Source organism: Sipha flava, unplaced genomic scaffold, assembly GCF_003268045.1.
Source record: "Sipha flava isolate LNK unplaced genomic scaffold, YSA_version1 576_pilon_pilon, whole genome shotgun sequence".
NCBI classification, from domain to species: domain Eukaryota; kingdom Metazoa; phylum Arthropoda; class Insecta; order Hemiptera; family Aphididae; genus Sipha; species Sipha flava.
In genome coordinates this window covers 33,692-57,973 of record NW_020273556.1, presented here as the reverse complement: position 1 = coordinate 57,973, position 24,282 = coordinate 33,692, and the positions used below count along the sequence as shown (strand labels likewise).

General features: G+C 25.1%; 3 protein-coding genes across 6 annotated transcripts in view; 2 read left to right on the top strand and 1 right to left on the bottom strand.

Moving 5' to 3' along the window:
* LOC112691226 (sphingomyelin synthase-related protein 1-like) overlaps positions 1–8,565 on the top strand; it is a 14,786-nt gene extending 6,221 nt beyond the window's left edge. The window contains exons 4-6 of the mRNA XM_025565380.1: positions 7,130–7,499; positions 7,572–7,730; positions 7,808–8,565. Coding sequence (XP_025421165.1) covers positions 7,130–7,499; positions 7,572–7,730; positions 7,808–8,277 — 999 coding nt within the window. The 3' untranslated portion in view covers positions 8,278–8,565. The remainder of the gene's footprint in view (positions 1–7,129; positions 7,500–7,571; positions 7,731–7,807) is intronic.
* A 2,738-nt stretch (positions 8,566–11,303) lies between these two features.
* LOC112691220 (diphthine--ammonia ligase) lies at positions 11,304–17,387 on the bottom strand. 3 transcript variants are annotated; one of them, XM_025565370.1, is made up of 13 exons: positions 17,144–17,387; positions 16,928–17,061; positions 16,673–16,857; positions 16,534–16,607; positions 16,266–16,449; positions 15,622–15,713; positions 14,636–14,726; positions 14,210–14,531; positions 13,532–13,848; positions 12,376–12,537; positions 12,138–12,303; positions 11,956–12,057; positions 11,304–11,895 (listed from the first exon to the last, which is right to left on the bottom strand). In XM_025565370.1, the coding sequence occupies exons 2-13, from the start codon at positions 17,040–17,042 to the stop codon at positions 11,567–11,569; spliced, it is 2,139 nt and encodes a 712-aa protein (XP_025421155.1). In that variant the 5' UTR covers positions 17,043–17,061; positions 17,144–17,387; the 3' UTR covers positions 11,304–11,566. The 3 variants fall into 3 exon arrangements, with proteins under 3 accessions (XP_025421155.1, XP_025421154.1, XP_025421157.1); XM_025565369.1 differs by having other exon boundaries at positions 16,928–17,050; XM_025565372.1 differs by lacking the exons at positions 16,673–16,857; positions 16,928–17,061; positions 17,144–17,387 and having other exon boundaries at positions 16,530–16,607.
* A 183-nt stretch (positions 17,388–17,570) lies between these two features.
* Positions 17,571–22,487, top strand: LOC112691221 (la-related protein 7). 2 transcript variants are annotated; one of them, XM_025565374.1, is made up of 8 exons: positions 17,571–17,807; positions 18,298–18,527; positions 18,590–18,777; positions 18,836–18,997; positions 19,366–19,880; positions 19,942–20,206; positions 22,085–22,223; positions 22,278–22,487. In XM_025565374.1, exons 2-8 carry the CDS (start codon positions 18,341–18,343, stop codon positions 22,439–22,441), a joined length of 1,620 nt encoding a protein of 539 aa, XP_025421159.1. In that variant the 5' UTR covers positions 17,571–17,807; positions 18,298–18,340; the 3' UTR covers positions 22,442–22,487. The 2 variants fall into 2 exon arrangements, with proteins under 2 accessions (XP_025421159.1, XP_025421158.1); XM_025565373.1 differs by having other exon boundaries at positions 17,573–17,807; positions 18,340–18,527; positions 22,278–22,486.
* Positions 22,488–24,282: the final 1,795 nt, after the last annotated feature.

Sequence of the window (24,282 nt, the reverse complement as noted above, 5' to 3'; positions counted from 1 at the left end):
GTTTATACATAATTAATATAAACTATATATTATATTGTAATAGTTACGTCCTTATGCAGTTTTTGGAGGAAGTTGAACTAAATATATAATGTAATAATCGTATAGTCTTATGAAATATTATATAGATGTACCTATATATTGTATTTAGCATTATATATTATAAAGTATTGTTATAAAATAAATTCCAGTTGTCTCGATTTTTTAGCCAACTCCTCTATCACTTCATCAACAGTAATTTCAACTTCCCTGTGAATGTTTAACATACCCAATTCTGCAAATATGTAAGAATTGTTGTTAATTTTTTATTTTTTGGAGAGGTTCTGGGGGGGTCCATTACCCCTGGACCCCCCTCCCGTAAATACGCCACTAATTTTAATATATTTGCCAAACATTTAAGGATACGATGAAATATTTTTTAACGAAATTATTTAAAATTAAATTACGTATAAAAATTGTAATTATTAAAAATATTATCAGATGCATTGATTATTTGTGAACAAAAATAATTTATTCTATGTTATCGAAATAGGCCTTATTTTATTAGGTATCGTTGTACATCAATATGAATAAGTATTGATATTGGTTTCCTGTGCAGCTTGCCACATGAATATCCATAAATGATAATATTACGAATATCCTCGCTACCCGTATGGTTCACTACAATGGGTAGAAATGACAATTACTACCGACTTAGTAGTACTGTGTAACTAATTTAGTTACTCTGCGTCAGTGGTCTCTAACACGCAGCTCGCGAACCCTTTCGATGTGGTCCGCATTGAATATTTATTTCTTCAAAGATTTTGATTTTAATTATTTTTTTTTTTGTTTTATAAAATATTTTATGTTTTCACAGTCTGGTACAAAATAAGAGATACCCAAGTATTAAGTGCAGCTCGAAAATAAAAATAAATTATTATTATTAAAAAAAAAAAATACACAGTAGTACAATGTCAATTTTTAAATAATCATATAAAATCAAATATAATCAATAAAAGAAATACATTTTGTCTTAATTTATTTTGTTCATTTTAGATTTAATATTAAAATGAGTAAAACAAAAGGTTTTTTGCCCGCGAACCTTTGACGTAAATATACATAACCCGTTGGTTTGAAACCTCTGCTCTACATGGTGTAATCAGTTAAAGACTAATATCTTATTCGAGTACCTAAGATTAACTCAAACTGATGAAAATGAAATTGAAACAATTGAATGACATGTTAAAAGAATTTAATCTTGAAGACTTAATTGACAGTTTTGCTACTACCAAATGTCGACGTAGACCGATAAAATAAATAATTATATAAAAGTTTGAAAATGTATTTTATTTTTTTTTCATGTTGTATTAATTATTTATACAACATTTTTAAATAATAAGAAATCACATTCTATTATTTCAATACAATTTGTTATTTAATTAATGTATACTTAATAGTAAATAAATGCTGACTTGGTCTAATATTTTAGTTATTAAGAGCATCTATTTTTCACAGGTCTACAAACAGGAAACAGACCTAACCCCCAACCTGGAGAACCAGCCTAAGCCAGCCTGTAAGGCCGGCTCATAGCTCGGGACCCCGGGTTCACCAAAACCGTTGTGCTAATTACCTAGCACCCCCTGGGGGGAACTAGCAACAATAATATACATTTTATTAAATATATTGTATATATTATATGATCTCAACACGAAAACTTCTAATATCTATAAATAGAGTGTAATACTTGATTCATTATTTTAGTTATTATTATACGACTTAGCAATATTTTAGTGTACAATTCAAGTTTTTGGAATGTTTAAAATATATAATTCTTTTTTTAAATATTTAATGTGTCGATAATATAAAATTAATGAAATTAATAATATGGTAATTAAGTAGCATACTTATATTTGTATTTAGTTGATTTATTGGTTCTACCAGTATTTTAGATTTAATTTAAGATTGTGTAGTTTCCGTATAACAACCGTACAACATAATAAAAACACATTCAGTAGAATCAATTTTATGTTGTTAAATTAAATATTATAGTGGTATAGGCGCAATTAGGGGTGGCTAGAGGGGCTAAGATCCTTCAAAAACATTCAAAGCCCCCCCCCCCCCAATAACCATACAGAACTTTATATTATTATATTGATAAATAAATAAAAATATGTGATTATTACTGAAAAAATTAATTTATTTTTTATTTTTAAGTTTTACTCGCCTTCCAATAAGCACATTTTTTATAAAGGGTGAAGGGTAGAAAAAAGTTTTTAAGAAATATAAGGGAGAGTATTCAGCCCCCCAAAATTTTTACTGTAATTTCGCCTGTGATCCGACAAATTATTAAACTAAAGTGAAGATAATTATTTGTGTTTTTATATCGATTTTATAAATTTTTTTAATTTTCAAACTAGTTATAAAAATGTAAAATATTAAAATTAAAAAAAAAACTCATTACTCAATTAGAAAATATCATATAAATGAATATTTAAATATAGATCATGTTCTTACCTTTAGATTTAATAACCTTTGTGCTTTTTTTACAGAATTTTTTACAAGCTCTCTACAGAGATTTGCGTAAAATCTCCTTTCTAATCTCAATACATTTTTCTTCCTAAACTATTTTTATTCATTCAATCATAAATTACCGACCAACACTTCCAAATACGTCATGGTTTTTTTCACTTTAAATATAACTATCATTAATTCTGAAATTCCTCAAATAGGTATTCTTTCGCCCATATTGTTCAATATTTTTATGATTTGAATCAACTCTTTAGTCAAAATACACTTGTCACTGATTATGTTAATGACAGTCATATTATCAATAATTGATAATATGAATGAATTATTAATTAATGAATTATTCATATTGATTCATTAACTGCCTCAGAAATTATAAAATCACTATAAATCCACTTCTTTCACTTTAAGGCATGGACTTTATCTTGATATTACCTTGAATAATCTACTTATCCCTTCTCTCTTTACTGTTAAATATTTAGGCCTCAACTAGGGTTGCCAACCATCTTACATTGAGCAGGATCGTCCTACATTCGTTTGATTTGTCCTACATTCAACAATGCTTTAAATTTTTTGTAGGATAATAGTACAATTTACAAAAATATAATTTTAATTTTAATTATATTATTATACTAACATTTATTAACTATTAATTTACATGATATATTGTACGTTGAAATTAAATATATTATTAATAATCTAAATTAATAAAAGTGATATAAATAAAATGCATTAGATGCTTTTGTTAGTAATTATTATATTAAATTATGTTGTTTGTAGTATTGTTTATTAAATGATGCAGTAGTGTAGTCAAAGGGTCATAGGGGACCAACATGGCCCATGGCCCCCTCCCCATTAGCCGTATTGGTAATACATATAACCAATATAAATTTCCATATTGGTGGTTTTTTTTTTTAAATTTTATATATCTTTTCTTTGGCTTTGTCCCTTCCCATCTTCATTCCAAAATCCTGGCAACGCCATTGAAACTATGGTATAAAATGGATATAATAAAAATTGTCCTACATTACAAAATTTGAAAGTTCGCAACCTTTTTGTCTCAACCTCAATAAAAGACTAACATGGCAAAATCATATTAAAAAAAGATTAAGTCTCAATGCTCGTTCTCGCTTACTATATATTTTACTCTCAAAAAATAAATTGACCGCTCTAAAAGATTCACTGTTAATATCTATAATGCTCTTTAATCCAATGTGTTTGTATGGAATCCAATTATTGGGATTGTTGAAAAAATTTAATTTAAAGCGAATACAAGCATTTCATATTGTCACACTTCGCAAAATTACAAATGTTCTACTTTTTGTTTCTAATTTGACTCTGCATAAAGACCTTGGCAATAAAATACTTGAGTCAGAAACAGTAGATTGTATAAACTCTTCTCTACTAGATAAGAAAACCACGAAAATGTATTGATAAAAGGTTGACATAATATGTCAAATTATATATTATTATGATATTATTATTATTATTATTATATTATTATATATTATTATTATTATTATTATGTTATATTATATTATTATTATGAGATATTATCTCTTTACTTTAAGGAAATTCTCGTTGCAGTCTCAAAAAGAAATTATATAGAACTAAGATAATTCTTATCTTAATACCAAGTTAAGTGTCATCAACGGGTGGCTTCTTAATCACGCGAATTCAATATATTTTTATTCTTTACCTTACATTTACTTATTCTGCTTGCTTAATATAGTTAGTAAACTTTTTTTAATAAATAAAATTAAAATTAAAATATTTGATTACCTCTAGGTCAGTTTAGTTATACTAAGCTTACAATACAAAATAGGTTTTACGGAACTCAGATTTGTTATATTGTACGTTTGTAAAACGTAGGCAAACACGTGGATGTGACCTGCTCTTAATATCTACAAAATGTATATTTTTAAATTTAATTTACTCAATGATTGGAGATTTAACATCTTTGTGTTTAGATTTAACTTATAGAAAAATATTCAGATTACTACTGTTGGTTTCATAATTTATATTTAAATGGTTATTGTTGATATACGGACTTCTGCGTATTTGGGGCAGTTGATCTTTATCATGTTTGTCACATAGTAGACATTGCACACTGTTGTCAATTCTTCACTAATAAGAAATGTGTGTGATGAGCGAGTTTTAAGTGTGTCCCTCCCATAATTTTTTACCTTTTCTTTTCTTTTTATGCCCTTCTTTTAATAATAAATATTTCAAAATAAATAGTTTAAAATTCGTAATGTAATAATATTCAATTTCGATTTACATATATTTACAGTATAAACCCTTTTCAACTGGAAGTTTTATTTTCTTAAAGAACAATTCTAATAAAATATTCCTTTCTCACAAAATGAAATTTTCCACAATAAAGTTATACTTAAGTCAGTTTTTTTTTTTTACAATGGTACTTTTCAGAAAAAAGTTTTTAATAATCTTAGTACTGTTATTCTTCTTGTAAGATTGGTCAAACACGTCTTATACTTATTTATATAGTAATTTATTTGAATACTATTACACTGATAATATTCGTGATGTTATTTTCTTGCTTGACGCCATTGGCAATATTTTTAAGACGTAAAATTGAGGCGTACATGACTCATAGGGATACCGTTATTTAGAAGTTTTATGAACTCGCTAGTTAACTATTGCGGAATTCAACCGGTTGTTTTATGTTTATAAATATTTTTATTTTTTATATATATCTACCTATTTTCTGATTATTAAATGTATTTCAAATATGTTTTTTAGTTTTCTTATTTATTTTTCTTTGAAAATACTTAAAAATTGATTATTTTATTGAAGTATTATTTTCATTTAAACATCTGTATAAATATTTTACGTAATTCGTTTGGTATATTAAAAGAAAAAAGCCTGTAATTTATTTGTTTTAGAAATAAATTATTCAATATTTTTTATAAATATTGGTGAGTAATGATTATTTTTTATATTTTAAATCATTGGTTGAGACTGATTTTTAATTTTTTTAGATCAGATGATCTCTATATTTTATGACTACAGATTTTAACATTAACAGTACTCAATATCTCTATTATATAAAATTACTCAAGTATTTTATTTTTCTAATTTTACTTTATAAACTTATATAACAATAAAATTCAACTTTATTTTCTGTATAACATATGATTATGAGAGATATTAAAATGTTACATTTTAGCTTTCTATAGATTTTCCTTCTTAATTAGTAGAATAATATATTTAAACTTAATTTACAATAATCATTAGCATGATACAGATGATTATTTAATTTAGTGAAATATTTTTTTCTATATTTATACCAAGTTATTTTGAAAAACATTTTCTTATAGAAGGTATATTACCTACATAAAGCTATTATAAATTAAAATATAATTCATCTAAAAATATTTTTTCAAATGTATATTTCTTAAAAATATTTATATAAGTGTTTAAATATGCACTAAAAATACAAAAATATACGAAAAAAATATTTATAAAACAAATGTCAAACTATTATTATTAAAATACCAATCGCTTCACTATATGATACAAATAAATATATAATTTAAACTTTTCTTAAAAATAAGAAGAATTAATTAATGAACATAAATTAATTATAAATATAAATAATTAATACTACTATAATTACTTTTTATTATTAAGAAAAAAATGTTTAAAATGTTACAAAACTGGAAAATACTTAAAAAAAGCAAAATAGCAAGTAACAAATTTCTTAATATGCAAAAATATGCAACATAAAATTTCGTATTTAGTTTCTTCGTTATCTAAAGCAAATTTATAGCTTATATAGGTATTTTTAGGACCTCTCAAAAAAAAAATAATATGTAAATGCTATAAATTATGATTCCTGCTTATAACTGTATTGTCCTTATTTTTAAATGTAAACAAATGTGTTATAAATACAACTAATATAATACGCGGCTTATACTAGGAACCAGTGCCTTTCTGGAACAGATATAACAATTAAGCTATTGAGGAAATCTTGAAAAGCCATGAAACTTATTTACTAAAATAATAAATAAAAAAAATAACTTAAATTTAAATCAATTAAATTAAAAAATATAATACACGTTTAATTTGTAGTTAAAAAATATATGTTTTTAATCAAGAACTGGTATCTAACCAGCTATTTTTTCTCATAAACACATAAATTCAGTATTGTATAATCTAATTTATGTAATCTGTGAACTCATGGGCCCCTAGTAGCCAAATTATATAGTAGTAAAATTATCTTTTTAAAAAAAATACATAAAATAATATTATTGAATTTTTATCTATTATCAAACTTTTTTTTTAATTTTATAAGTACTTGTTTATATTTTTATTTTTATAACCAATCTTAATTTATGAGTCATTTTTAGATATATTCTAACACAAATTATAATAATTTATTAAATTCCCTCCTGAGTGTAGTTTCATTTGAGTATTTGAATCATACTACCAAATGTATTTAAATAAATATTGTAATATTTAATTTAAAGTTTTAAATTAATATTTACTAAAATAAGTTGATAAGATTACGTTTATTATTACTATTTTAATTTAAGAATACTCCAATTCTGTTTTTTTATTTAACTGTTTTCAAACAGATGTTATCTGTTTTATCATATTTTAGATATGGAAAACTCTCATTGCAATGGGCTATCTTTTTACCGTAACATGGATCACAGCATTTGTCATGGTAATTGTTCATGATCGTGTACCTGACATGAAAAAATATCCTCCATTGCCTGATATTTTTCTGGATAATGTGCCATACATTCCTTGGGCATTTCACATGTGTGAATTGACAGGCACAGTTTTATGTTTTGTATGGCTTACAGTATTGGTCTTCCATAAGCATCGTTTCATATTGTTACGGCGGTTTTTTGCGCTCTCGGGTACTGTCTTCCTTTTACGATGCATTACAATGATTATCACTTCCTTGTCTGTACCGGGCACTCATTTAGAATGTACACCCCGTAAAAAACCAGCATTTTTAGATGGCAAGTTAAATATAAATAATTAATCACAATTTCATTACATTTTATTATGTTTTCATACATTTTTTATTTCAGATGGGAATTTTATTGGAGATATGGTGTATAAAATGCAACAAGCATATGTAATATGGAGAGGAGCTGGTATGTCAATACAAGGAGTTCGCACTTGTGGTGACTATATGTTCAGTGGACATACAGTCGCATTAACAATGTTAAACTTCTTCATCACTGAATGTAAATTTATATCATAATTACTTATAAAATAATGTCCATAACAGTTTTTCATTTAAGTTATATTTTACCTTTCACAGATACCCCACGTGACATTTATCTGTTACATACCTTCAGCTGGCTTATGAATATGTTTGGTATATTTTTTATACTTTCTGGTCATGAGCACTACTCCATTGATGTATTTATAGCTTTTTACATTACATCAAGACTCTTCCTGTACTACCATACACTTGCAAATAACCAAGCATTAAGTAATAATGTTGATTCTTGTCGAACACGAATTTGGTTTCCCTTGTTTAGTTTTTTTGAATCTTCATGCTGCTGTATGGTACCAAATGAATATGAATCAATAATAGAAATTGCAGAAAATCTAGCATGTTCAACATACAATAAATATTTAGTTATTAAGTCAGCAATCAAGACTCAGATTTTTTTACTACGGTCCCTACCATCTAACCAAAAAACACAAATTGGTTCATCTACTTTAGTTGGCACAAGCACAATTGGATCCAGAACACCGATTATTTTGCATAAAAAAAAAAGATAATGAGTTAAGAACACTCAAATTGGTGAATTAATATAGCTGATATTCATAACCTCAAGCACAGTGTATAGTAATAAAACATTGAATTTTGTGATAAAAAGTTAATATTTTGAAGACTAAGAGTCAAACATAAATATATTTTGTTACTTTTCTTTAGTGTTTATGAAGTTGTTCTTAGAATAACTTATCGATCACTTCCATTTTGTAGGTAGTGTTCATTATTTTTCTAACCTATACATGATATCCCTACTACTTCATTTTTATTTATAAGACCAAAAAAATGACTTGTTACTGTACTATATATATATATATATATATATATTTTGTAGATTTTTTTTTTTTAATTTTATAATTTTTTTTTTTTGAATTCCTATAGTCAATAATTCCTACTTATTAGTTAAATTATGTAATTTAAAGAATTTATTACTGGACCTCCTATCAGTACCTAATTATTGTTTAACTCTAGTCTTAAAATGTTATATTTAAATGTCTATCTTCAATTAGTTTTCATTTAAAAATGATGAATTGTACTTTCTGTGCATAAATGTTTTTAATATGTTAAAAAAATATTTTAATATAAAATAAATTATGAATTTATGAAAGCTGTTTTTAACATGTTAATTACAATTTACACCTTTTAAAAATATTTTTTTATTTTATTGCATCATTAATTACTGATTCAAATTATTATTTTACATAAATGTATTGTTACTCTATGTCATTGAATGATATACCATTTTACTATTTTAATACATTATTATATTACTTTATTAATTAGTTATATTCATATAATTTTATCCAAATAGTTGATTAATTTTAATAAATTAAACAAATCTATTGTACAAATATGTATCTTTAAAAGAAGTGAGTATATTGAACATTCATTGTATGTTAACATTTTAATATGCTCATAATTATATTTTAACTTGAAATCAGAAGTTGTTGGGAAATCTAGTGTTTCAAAAATAAGTCTTGCTAATTAGTTTGCTTTATTTATATTCAGAACCATAAAAATATATTGTTCATTATATTGATAACATAGATTTTAACGCAATAACTGTTACTTATTGAGTCTATCCATAACCAAGCAAACTTCTGAATGGACAAAAGATGTAAATCTTTTAACAACTTAATTATTCGATCATGATTTTATGAAGTTCAACATTCGTATAATTTATTTATCCTTAATTCATAATATGCTGCTCACCATTCTATTATATTTCACCTTCCACATGTATGATAGTATGTGTTCATAAAGTTATTATTTTACCAGATATTTTTTGATTCATACATCTATTCAACTATTGTATACTTTTCATTGATTATAATTATTTTTAAAGAAAAATTACCATTTCATTATTAATAACAACTACAATTCATTATCATATAAAAATAGTCATATTTTTTTAGGAAACATTTTCAAAATTATGAACATTGCAAAAACATTTCTTATCTGGATCAAAAGTCCAATCTATTATGCTTTGTAAGCTTTACATATTTTGTTTTGTTTTTAATTGATGGAAATTTTAGGTAAATAATAATTAATAACACAAATAATATTGAAAATGTATATAAATATGTCTTAACCCTGTGAGTATATCTACATTTAAAAAATAATCTGATTGAATTTTATTACTGTTCCATTTATCAAGGAATTAACAAATAAGAAAATCTGTAATAAATCAATTATTTTTATGTAAATGGATAAATATTATTTGACACTTGTAATTTATCATTCTAAATTTATAAAATTATTATTTAATAAATGAAAAGAAACATAATTCAGTGTCAGCATAATAACATCATTAATTGCTAACTTATTACCTCAGTTATTTGTAACATCCCAGTAAGATTTTTTTTAAGAAAACAAAAATAATAAATTAGAGTAAGGCTATTCAAATATATAATTTTCTTTTTTAAATTTTCCAGGAATATAGTTGTGAGAAAAATACCATTTACAATAATGTTACTGAATAAGAGTTGAATCTTTATTATGTTACTGATTTTGTAATTTTAAAAATTAATATTTTTTTTGAACCGACGCCAACAAGGGATCGGATTGTTCCTGTACTTCCCAAACATAGAAATTAATATTAAATATAAATAACAAAAATGCATTTAACTAAATCAATTTTGAATAAATTAAAATATTTAATTAAAAAGTTAAAAATGTGAGCGAAATAAATATTTATTACAATAAATGATTTTCATCATAACTGTCAATAGTTAATCAAGTGTGTATTAATAGTTCTAAAATGTATTTATTTAAGCAGTGTACAACCAAATTTAATAATTTTCATGAATTAATAATAAAATTATCACAATCAAAACATATTTTTATAATCATTTAAATTATTTCGAATTTGATATTGTTGATCACACATTGTTGGTAAACGTAATTCAATAATTATAAATTACAATTGAACACATTTCAATTTTTCAGAACAAAACTATTATAACAATTATACAGAATTACATGGATATAGGAATATCAATAATGGATTTTAATTTACTCCAAAACTATTTTCCAGCAGCATCAGTCTTCAAATAATTTAAAGAATATTAATTTCAATTTTCAGTACAAGTGCATTAATTATTAAACAAAAACTTAATTTCATTCATATGGTATTTTATAAAGAAATAAGTTTAAGGTAATCTACAAATTGAATTTTGTAGTTACATAATACACATAAACAATAAAAGTAATAATGATAATGCTATAAATGTAATAAAGAGTTTTAATGGCGAATTTAGTTTTAAAATGTATAATTTTTATAACAATTTATCAAGATCAACAGAGTAATTTTTTTTAAGGGAAAATCAAAAAATCATCAGATGTATACCTTCAAAATTAGGGTGGTTAGCACACTATTTTTTTAATTGAAAAAAAGTCAATTACTACTAACATATGTATAATTTAAATTGTTTTAAAAAAATGTAATAAACCAAATAAGTAATTATAAATAAACAATGTTTAAAACAAATAGTATTTGAGCAAATAAATAATTTTGGGTAAAGCACACCTAAGAAAAAATTTTAAATTTAACCGGACGGATTTTTTTACTGAATTTTAAACAAATTCTATAAATGTTATATTTATTAACCTACAATATTTTAGACTGAACATATTAATGACTGCATCTATAAAAATTACAGCCAATATTATACATTTGATTATGTGAAAAACATTTATATGAAGCTGATTATTATTAACTATTATTGAAACAGCAGGCATTGTCTTTGTTCCTTAATCTAGTGTGCGAATATGTCAAATGTTATATGGTAATAAATTTCAGGTGTTATGCCTTAACGCACAGATTGATACAAATGTATTAGGATGATGCAAATGTAAAACAGGTATTACAGTAGCAACTATTCGGTATTCAGCTCTTAGAGTGTTCAATGTAGCATTAATAAGTTGTCGACATATAGGCTTTTGATCTTGCGAAACTTTATAAAATATTCGTAACGAGCAAATAGCATCAGTTGGTGTTGATGTTGGTTCCCCACGCAATAATCTTTTTAGTGAATAACGGAAAGCTTCTTCTAGACCAATAGCAGATATAGATTCAGTAGATGTGTCTAATGAATCAGCGATAGCTGATAATGAAGTGCAAGATCCTGTAATGAATAAATATTGTTACATATTTCACATCTAAAAATATTTTCTAAGATAAATACCTGAAGATATATATGTAACAATGGCAGCTACATTGTTTTCATAGTTCCAGCGTCGACGTATTGAAACTCTATAATTATCAACACAACAACCGGTTTCTTCATCTATATAAAATAATGAAATTAAAATAAGATATAATTATTATATTTAATTTAAAAAAAAAAAACCTTAATTATATACTTACATTCAAATCTAGCATTATGTCTATGTGCCCACAAATGCCATTCGACAATTGCATTTCTTGGTAGCCGCGATACTACTATATAATCTACAATAGCATTGTTTGTCCTTTTCTCCCATTCAGTTCTAGCAGCATGAATATATTTAGTATGAGTAACATAACATATACCCTAAAGATATATATTTTAGTTAAATTGACCAAATCATAACTATTTATTATGAAATATTTTAAGGCAATTTACTTGTACAACATCTCTAAGTTGTGTATTAGAATCAACAGCTTTAATAATTCTACTAACATGTCGTAATGATAGTTGACATTGTCGTCTAATTCCGCCTTCAACAATATTTAATGTACCAGGTACTAAAGCAATTTGTCCAGCAACATAAATAATATCACCAATCTAAAAAATCAAATAAATAAAGATATATTGAACATATTTTAAATGTATATAAATAGAATAATAAAATCATAAAACACCATAGATAAGAACTTTATAAATTTAATGTTAATTACAGATTTCAGTCTAAAATATTGTCAAATTACATATATTTATTTAAAATATTTATTAATTTATTATAATATATTGTTGTTTATTTTTATATTTTAAAAAAGGTTTTATACTAAAATATATTATATTGCATATATATATATATATATATATTGTTATATACTATATAATCAGTTTTGTTTTGGTACTTGCATATCAAATTGATGATAAAAGATAAATTGCATTACATCCAAAATGTTTAAACAAAAGTATTTATAGATAGGAAAGTTCTGTCCTAAATGATAATTAAATAATTTAGTATAAAAATAACAGTATCAATATAATTTGACACCTAGGCATACATGGAGAAAACAATATATTGCTATTATTAGATTTATTAAAAGAACAATTAATAATATAAGTAGTACAATAGAACATAATATTTTTCTTATACGTCCAAATCAGTCGTTAATTTTCACATATATACAATTATATTCATGACAAAAACTTTTATTAATTATTCAATATTTTAATTGGTAGTAGTTATTATTATAAGTACATATGGGTAAAAATGTAAGAAAAACAAGAGTTATGAATAACATACTATTTATTTTACAGTTAAATTTATTATCTTAGTTTTTTAGATTCTAAATGCCAAATTATATGGATACAGTAGTTTTAATAAAAAGTTATAATTTGGGATCCTAATAAATCACTAATAAATACGACAGGTGAGTTCCATCTAAACATGTGGGACCCCACAAACTTGATGTAATATGGGAAGTACTTATCATTAATATTATTATAATGTAAGAAACATGCAACTTTTTGTTAATTAAAATAATAAAAAAGTACCAAATCAATTTCCAAGAAAGAGTATGTTCGTAATAAAAAATTAGCTATTTACTCGTATTGCTTGACTATATGGCCCAATATTTGCAGGAGCCCAATGTGATATACTTTGTACATGCATTGTATGTCTGGTAACTGATGGAAGGTTTGTATTTGAAGAAGTCTTGGATGGTGGCTTATAAGCTACAACATCCATGAGGATAGGTGTCCTATCTGAAAGAGGTATTTCAACACAAACTCTTACAGGAGGACTAATTCTACACATTATTGATGCATATTGTGCATTCATATTGAGAAACTCTGTTATGTCATGAACATAAAGAGTAACAGCAACAACATCAGTTAACTCTAAATTTCTTTCCTGCAACAAATCTAAAACATTTATAAATTAAAAAATAAATAATATAAAAAAATTATTTTTATTATTACTAATTTAAATTATATATTTTTAAATGTTAGGTTTAAAATTGTTTAATTTTAAGTCATATTTCATACATTATACTTATTTTATAACTAGCAATTTAACTTTGAATAATTTCTATATTATAAGTTACTGCGCTTTATATTATTTAGTAACTCAAAATTTTTCAGCAAATAGGACTCAGACCATATAATTATTATTAATTAATTAACATATTTTTTAAATATATTGATATTAAACTTGTGATTTTAAGATAAAGAAGAATTAATGTAATTTTAAAAATTGTTTATTATTTTTAAATTCTATAAATACCTCTTAATTTTTCAAGAGCAACAATAATTGGAGATTTATCATCAACCCAGTGACCAGTTAACGAATTAATCCAAGTCCAACCATTTGGATATCCAATACATGACACAGAATCTGTTTCTACAAGTTCACCAAAACACATCTGACCATCAGTCTGATCAATTATGATACTATTGCAGTCTGGAGTATCATCATCAAAATTGTCACTATCAGTAATAGTTCCAAGGTCAATTTCTAAATCTTCCAAATCCATCAAGTGAGCTAGTGGGCTACGTACAGGATAACCAGCCATACGATCACGGAAACTTTGATTTTCATCAACATTCTTTAAGAAAAAGTTTATTTCATATCAATACTGAACATTTTAAAATATTTAAAATAATTTAATTAAAATACCAATTCATAACTAAGGCTAAAATTTGTACCAACCGGTTTTTTTAACAAGCAAAATTTTTTAAAATTTATATATCCAACGGGAGCAATTGTGTCATTGGTATGCATCACAGTTTCAAACTCTTCACTGAAAAATATCAAAACAATGTATCTAATTAAATATTTTTACCATAAATTATATTTTTAGTTGAAACGTTTAAAATTTTGTAAAAAATAAAATAAAAATATTATTTTATTGACCTTATAAGATTAACAAATTTTAGATAATTAATATTATTTGAACATATTTTTAACATGTATGTTCTTAATAAAAAGAATATGGAAAAACTTGTACTTGTATTTATAAATTAACGATGAATTGGAATAGATGATATTATTCAATTAACATTTTAAAAATGTTGATGCACTTTTGCCACTGTCTAAATATTTAATATTTTATTTGTAGTTTGAAATATTTAAGTAGAGATTTTATGTTATTTTTTTTTACATAAATTCATCAAAAGGAAAAGAAAAATATTTTATTTCAGATAATAACATTTTAATTATTATTTTGAAAAAAACATTTAGCAATGACTTTTATATAAACAATATTAACTAATTTTTAAAATTGTTAATATTATATATGAACCTAATTTGAAAAAAAAAAGGTTATACTAATAATGATAAATTTCATATGATTAAATACATAAATTTATAAATATATATTGAGTAGTATGGATTATACATATAATTATATGATTCTATTTAAAATAATAATAATAAAAATTAACAAATAATTATAATGCTGTCAACTATGTAGTAAAAAGTCCACCTATTTTTATTTTTATTTTTAATTTACTAAATATAGCTTAGAATACAAAAATAATTCTCTAACGAGAACTAATATCAAACATTACTAAATTGTATTCTAAAACTAGAATGTTGTCCACTATTACAACATTGATCACTGGAATATACATGGTAATAAATGTTGTATTTTAATATGTTTGTGATCGAGTGTGTGGATTTATTTGTATACTTACATGATCACCGATTTGGTGAATAAAGGGCAGTCTAGAGTGAATGTTTCGTATTCTCCACCTTCGCCACATATATTTAAGCCATATTTTTCATTCTGGAAACCAACACAAAAGTCAAGGAGAAAACGGGATGAATCCCACTACATCTCCACTGTGTCAGACACACATTCCACTCAATATAAATAAGTAAAACAAACTTATACCCATATCCCATCCCAATACAGTAAGATAAAAGAAAATACCTGTAAAATGTTAAGTATAACCTATTTAATTAATTTCTTTTGTTCAAAAAAGTATAAATAAAGAATAACCTTGATTCATTTGGTAAATTATTAATAATCAAACTACCAAACTCCTTTAACTATACCTAATCTATAAATAAATAATAACAATATAACTTGCATAATGTATATCAAACTTATTATTGTAATGAAATAAAAAACAGATGCTAAAAGACATACAAAGACTAACATTCCCTAAAAAATAATGACTTATGAAATGCATTTCTAGAGACTTCATTATTGAAGTAGCATGTTAGTCATGCAATTTAGAGTAGTGAATATATAATTATTATATATTAAAGTTATATAAGTATACATATATCTCTAAATACAAATATATAGAAATTAATTAATATTTTTCTTTACCATTTTGACCAAATGAGGCATTAGCTTGTCAATTCGCAATCCCAAATGTTTTGTAGGGTCTAATCCAAGTGCTGCTACTTTAATAACAATTGCTTCAATATTGCAATCAATCATTTCTTGTAGCAGTTCCTTTTGATCACGACGCCATAAGTATGACAAAGAGCAAATGCCTAATCTTGAACACCTATAGTATTTATTTAAAAAATATTAAGAACTGTTTAAAACTATTTTGAACCCTTCAAGAATTTATAAACATCTGTTAACCTACACATCTTCTACACGTAAACGCTGATAATCTGAAAGAATAGCACCTACAGCTACACCATCATATTCAATTTGTGTCTGAAAAAGAAAAAAATGTCAAATTAAAAAAATAAGAAATATGCTAATATGTAATAGATAAATACTTTGATATTGGCAAGAAGATCAAACAAATCTTCAACTTCATCTTCAGGAGTATGAGTATAAATTTTTTCTTGTTGCAATGCTACCCCATTTGTCCGTTGCCTGAACAATGGGAGTCCCATAGCTTCTGCATACAGTTCTACTGCTTGGTGACCAACACTTTGATACATGTAGCTATCCAACTCATCTATATAGTAAATACAGTTGAAATGCATTTAATAAAAATCAGAAGATTCATATGCCATAAATTTGTATACCTTTGCTCTGTGGTTTAAGATTGGCCAATGCAACAATGTCATGGCCTGCTGCTATGCACTGCATCATGTTATAACAGCTGTCCTTACCACCACTGATTAATGCAACAACTCTCATATTTAACCCTAAATGACAACTACTTATTCATACACGATTTAAAAGCGAAAAATTTAGTGTTACAATCACTTATCCAACTAGTTATTACGAATTACAATCACCTTTAATGTTTGTTTATATATTATCTTTTATAGGTCAGTGCAAATGGTGTGTGTTCACAGCATCAGAAGAACAATGTTAGGTGTCATTTTGGTTGGTTTTTCCTGGGTAATACAGACAAACAAATTGACGCGTATTTACCACCACAAATATTATATTAAAATTAATAAACGATCCAACGAATGTTCGAAACAAATTTTTCTTTCACGTACATTTTCGTTCTAAAAAAAATTTTTAGCTGGGCTGTTATCATTAACGCGTGAACCCTGATTTTTATCAAACCAAATGACGGGAAAAAGAATTTTGTATCCGACTGTTTGGTTACCTTCGCTCGTAACGTTTTTTTCGAAGCCTGCTGATAAAATTCCGACTGTTGGTAGTTTACCTTTGATATTATTTATTGTTTAGCATTGGTCAAGATATTATTTCCCTGCAACCATGGTCAAAAACAATTTATTTTAATTTTAAAAACTGATAACAAACCCGCATTCGGTACATACTTATGAACTTTTTATTCGTGTGTACAATGCATATTGATAAACAAAGTTTGTATATTCATTATTTTTGTAACTTCCGAAATTCCGAAAACTATTGAATTGTTGAAGTAACTCAATTCAATTGTCGGCGATACACCGTTAGACGTTAAATTCTATTTTTCTCAATTAAGTAAGTACAATTTAAAACTTATTAATAATATTTTTAGTCATTTAATGCAAGTATACCTAAATTTGCATTGATGATCCATTCTGATTTCTAAGTACCTCATGATTAATATAATATGAATCAGTTATTGTTTTCATTAGTGAAAACAAAAAAAGATAATTATTCTAAAATTATTCCTTTATACAAATTTCTTACTTTTTCAGCCATACATTTTTATTAATTTTATATTTATTTCTTTAAACTTTTTTATTTCTTTTTCTCCAAGAAATTACCAACTAAATTCAGATGAATATAAATTTGACTAAATATTATTCTTTGCCTATATTTGTTGTGAAAAATAGACTTGTATTGTAAAAGTATATAAAAATTGTTTTTAAGACATTTTTGAGAGTAAATTCTGAAATATCTAGTTTATTTAAGTACATTTTTATAATTTTTTCCCTTCTTATAAATTATATTTTTAATAAAATAACTGTTTATATTATAATTTCAGTACATTAAGTGATTTTATTTGTTATTATAACATTTACTATAGAATGGAACCATCTAGTGATATAAGTATTGAAAGTGTTGAAGAAGATATTAAAAAGTCTTCATTAAATCGAGTGAGGAAAAGGAAAAAACAATTACATCGTGAACTGAAAAAGCTAGTAGAATTTTATTTAAGTGATGCTAATTTAAGAAAAGATAGATATTTTGGAAGTCTTATGCAAACCAATCAATGTAAGTGTATAAAGAATATATTTAAAATGTACTAAAATAAATGTTTGTATTATAAAATATAGGCATAAGTGTTGATACTTTTTTGAACTGTAATAAAATTAAGATCTTAACAACAAATCCTGAAGATATAATTAAAGCTATCGAAAGCTCTGATATTGTTGCTGTTAGTGATTGTAAAACTAACATTTATAGAATCAAGCCCGTTGAAGAAAAACAACCTGAAGATATTGAACGCTGTACAGTATATGTGGTAAGTTATACTTCATAAATTTGTTATGTCCTATTTTGTGTTAAAATATTTTTTTTAGGAACAATTGCCTGCAAAAGCTGATCATGATTGGGTAAAATCAATGTTTGAAAAATATGGTAGTGTTGCTTATGTTTCGCTACCTAAATTTAAAAGCGGTACTATTAAAAGATTTGCATTTGTTGAATTTATCAATGAAGAATCCGCCAAAAATGTTATCGAGGTACAATTTAATCTTATAATCATTTAAAGTAGTATATTAAAAAAAAATATATTTATGTAAATAAATGTACTCGTACTCATGTATAAAATATTGATCATAAAAATGGTTAATGGTACATATTTTGAATGCCAACTTATATATTATATTTTAAGTGATTTATATATTACGTAAAAACATATTTTTAATGTTTTTTAATTTGAAAAGCAATATTCCTTGGTCAGTATATGTAATACTACTATATTGTATATATGATGAATATTTCTGAAATATTTTGTGATAAACCGCTAAAAAATATTATTTCTTGACTATGTTTTCATAAATTAAATTTATTTCTATATATTATTTAAAAAACAATACATATTTTCTAGGAGTATAAAAAACTACATAAAGAAACTAAGATTCTCCCAGAAGAATTACAAAGTATAATTACTTTTAAAGAAGATGAAGATAAAAAAGATATAAATGAAAGTTCTGAAAATACCAATTCAGTAAAAAAAAGAAAACTTTCCGTTAGTAATGAAGGTGTGAAAGAAAAAAAAATTAAAAAAGAAATCATAAAAGTTAGCTCTACTGGGATTAAAAATAATAAAAAGAAAAAGAAAAAAGATAAACATAGAAAAAGTGATTTGGATAGTGAACAAAAAAATTCTTCTTTTGAAATAAGTGATTGTGAAAATAACCAAAGAACTATCTTAAATGAAAGTGTTGATTCCAGTATTGAAAAACCTATTGACATTATGCCAAGTGATGATGTTAAAAAAGATAGTAATATTGAGATTAATAATGAAGATTCTACTGTAAAGAAAAAAAGAAAACGTAATAAAGGAAAAAAAGTTAAATTAGAAGCTAATATATCATCTCCTGGGTTGAGAATAATGTCGAAGTATAAAAATATTTTTTTAAGTACATTTTAATAATTTAATTATAACTATTATTATTTTTAGAACTGAGTGGAGAAAACTAAGAAATAAATTCTTAAATATGCAACGGGAAAAAATGTCTCTATTAAAAGCTCAGTTACGGCGACCTAAGTATATAACAAATTTCAACACTAACAAAAATCCTGATGATAATGATGAGCAATTTAAAAATATTGAAAATTTGGAAACTCAGAAACCTATAAACACAGATATTCGTGTCAAGTATGAGCCTGGTGTAATATTGAAAATTTTATTTTCAAATCCAATTGAATGTGATAAAGTATTCAAAGTAATACATTTTTTATTGCTATACTAATTTTTAGAATTTAATAATAAAGTAAAGGTAGGGACACACTATTATCACGTCACATGAGCTCACGTCACGTCACACGATTAATATGTGAAATCTATTAATACGTACTGTTTTAAGATGTTAAAAACACATTACCCCCCACTCACGTGATATTGTAATATTTCATTGCGCCTCACGTGATATCATGTTTCTATTTTTCTATCGTTTCACATATTTTATGTTACATTTCATTTCGATTTTGAACTTTGACTGGTTGAAAATTGAAGCTTGTTTTATACAAATTCAGTTTTTATTAGATATGGAAGAAAAATTAATAGAACAAGTGAGACTTCACGAAGTTTTATTCAATTATAAATTGACCAGCTATAGGGACCAACATATCCGTCAGGAAGCATGGGAAGAAATCGGGAGGGAATTACAAATGAAAGGTTAGTTTATAAATAGGTACATTAAAATACTAATCAGCTCATGAAGGTATTCAAATTCTTCTTTTTTCATTTTGAAGTACATGTGAAATCTATGACTGTCTTCACTTAACTCTTGCACTAATCGATTGAATTCCCCAAGTTCTTCTCGTTTTGTATTAGTTTTATGAACCCATTCTGACCTTTTTTTCTTTTGTTCACATATAACGATAAAAACAGCAGCATTTTCTAAATCATATTCCCAATCAGAAGAACTAGTTGAACTAGCACACTCCATCTTGAATGAAAGTCAATACACTGTGTATTCAAATGTGACCAAACCACGTGAGTGATGTGATAGTGTGACCATTTTCAAACATACCTACGTGATGTGACGTGATAATAGTGTGTCCCTACCTTAATAATTCTTAGCTTGTATTATTTGAATAAACCTGAAGTTAGAGTGGTTTATTAAATATAATCATACTCATAAATATACATACTTTGATGGTCAATTTAGGGAGCAACAATTTATTTAAAGTGAACTACCCATCTGTGGAGTTACCTATATGATACAGTGTACAAAATCAGACATTTGTTACAATATAAAATTTGTATAAAATAGTATATAAATGAAATTAATTATTTAAAAAAAAAAAAAGTAAAAAATACAATAAAATTTGGAATGAACTTGGAATATAAATTATTATATTTTAAACCCAATGATCAAGATTGTTGATAAAATAAAAGACTTTGTTTACAATATAGTTATGTATAATATTAAGAATATAAATGTTTATGAGTAATGTTAAGTGTGTCTTGCATGATAACTAAACACATTTCTTTGAGTTCTCTTAACTCTAATATATTTTTTTTAAAGAAGTCATTGAGCGGTGGCGATGCAGTTCCATGTGCCCCGATCCATAGTCCATGAACTTAACAATTATTTATATGGTATTTTTCTTTAAAGAAGGGGACAGTTGGCTCGTAATTGGATTTCTTCTCTTCATCCACTAATTTGTCTTGGTTATCCTTGTTTTTTTTCCATCGCAGTATAGGGTCCAGAATCATTCCTTTGAGTTTTGTTCGGTTATTTAGTTTATTTAATAGTTTTCTATTAATGGTTAATTTTAATTTTTGTAACCATGCAATTGCAGCATAAGACATTTGTTATTCAACTATATTGTACGTTTTGTTATACACAAATCTCAAATCTTATTAAATTATATATTTATTATTTTATTTAGTTATTTATCTGTATTGTTTCTATCTTTAATCATAAAATTTGTTTATGACTAAGCAGTTATTTTGTAGAATATGTACTGTATTTGGCATTTTTTGGTTAGGTTACTCATTAAAAATGTAAATTACATTTTCACCATTTAAACATAAACCAAGTTTATTGATTAAATTTAATGTTTTATGATGTTATTTAATTATTGTTTTTAAGGCTGAAGCAAAATCTGATCCTAATGTGAAATTTGTTGATGTTGTAAACAATTTTGAAGCTTATGTACGATGTGATAGTCAAGAGTCAGCCAAAAAAATTGTAGATGAAAATCGATGGCCACAAACCAGTCTAGTAATCGGTAAATGTGTATCTAAATAAATGATATATTTGTTATAATATTTTTTGATAATAGGTGAAGAAGAAAAAGCTTATTGGCAAAAAATTGAACATGATAGAGAAATTAAATGTGTAAAACAAAAAGGAACTAAAAAACCACGTGGACGTGTAAAATTAATTAACAGGGCAGAAAAACTTCTAGCTCAACATGTTAAGTTTACACAGGATAATGATGAATAAAATAATTGTAAAAATTAATAATTTAACAAAAATGTAATATTACAGTTTATTAGTTGATAAAATAAATAAACTACTATGAATATTAAAGATTTAGTCATTTTATATTTATATTTATTTATAAATTTAGAAATTTATAATAATGTTAGAATTTTTAAATATGAATTTAGAAGTCCTTACATCCCTGTTGGTTACCAGTTCATAGTTAAGATTGTTGATATTATTATAAGGTGGTCAGATAAAATGAAAAGAAATCCGGGACAATAAATTCTAACGACCTATTCATCCTATGTAACCATAACCACTTAATATTGTTATCTTACATTTTTTACCTGTGGGTTTCATTATGAAATATTAAATGCTAAATATTAAAATTATAGAAATAGAAAATATACTTTTATTTTCAACAAAAACTCAGTAGCGTACATTCAATCTTGCTCTTGTTATGGGGGGGGGGGTAACAAAAATAATTGTTATCTTTTTTTTGTTGCACAGATAAATAACTGCTATTAATAGATATTATTTTATACAACTTTTTTACCAATTTACAGTTTACTTTTACAGTAAATTAATAGCTATTGGAATATAAAAACAGCTTGGTTAACAAAACTTTTCAAACACCTATCAATATAATTATTTAATTATCATAATATTTGTATAGTTGTATATTTTAAGTTCAAAGCGTAATAATGAAACTACGACTATATTACACGTCATCAATAATAAAACAATTTTTTTTTTTTTTTTGGTCCTGGGGGGTTTGAACCCGGGAATCCCTCCCATATGTACGCCACTGCATAAAACTAATTTTAAAATTTTAAATACAATTTACATATTTTTGTAATTCATAATGACTTAGTGACAGGTAAAATTTTTTAAGCCTTTTTTTAACTGTCATCGTGTATTTTTGCATTTTTCATAAATGAGTAATTTTTTATAATTTCTTTGTAAAATTCCATACAACTTAAACCATATGCTATGATAATCAAACAACTTTCTACAGTTACCACATCCATTTGATTACAAATATCAATCTAAGGAGAAGTCATCAATGAATACATTTGTTCTATTGATGCATTTGAACCCGGCAATAATAATAGTAATAATTTAAAAAATAAGTTAAATTTTGGGACATTATTATTTTTTTTTTTTTTTTTTTTTATTTTATGATTTAACGGGCAATGCCCTTTTTACAAGATTTAATAACTGTTGTATTAACATGTGTGTAAAAGAACAAGGTGGTGTAAAAACTTATTAATTAATCTCATCACAATCACAAAATCAAATACTATAATGATCTTAATAATTCTAAAGCCTTAAATCTAAATATGTTGCGAGAGAATACAAAAAAATCTAATTTGGATGATAACTTATTGGCCAGAACAAAAGCTCTTGAGAAGAACGTACTATTTCCACTATTGGTATTATATTTCGGAACTATGAAAAGATCCAAGTTCCTTGTGTTAATGGAAGGGACGCGAAACCCTATTTCGAACAGTAGGTCTGGACAGTCAATGAGGTTGTTTAAAATATCATAAAGTAACATAATGTCTGTTATTTGACGCCTTATATTTAGTGAGTCTAGACTCAAAAAGTTTTCAATAATACTAACGGTGTCTCTTGTAATGTGTATATGAGTAATATAAGAAATTCTTTTTAAAAATTTATATTGGACATTATCAAGTTCATTTATATATTTTAAGTAATTAGGAGACCAAATAAGTGAACCAAATTCGAGGTTAGATCTAACCAATGACATATATAGGGTTTTTGAACTCTTTAGTATTTCTATTTATAAAACCAAGCATTTTGAGAGATTTATTTATAATTTTACTATGATTTAG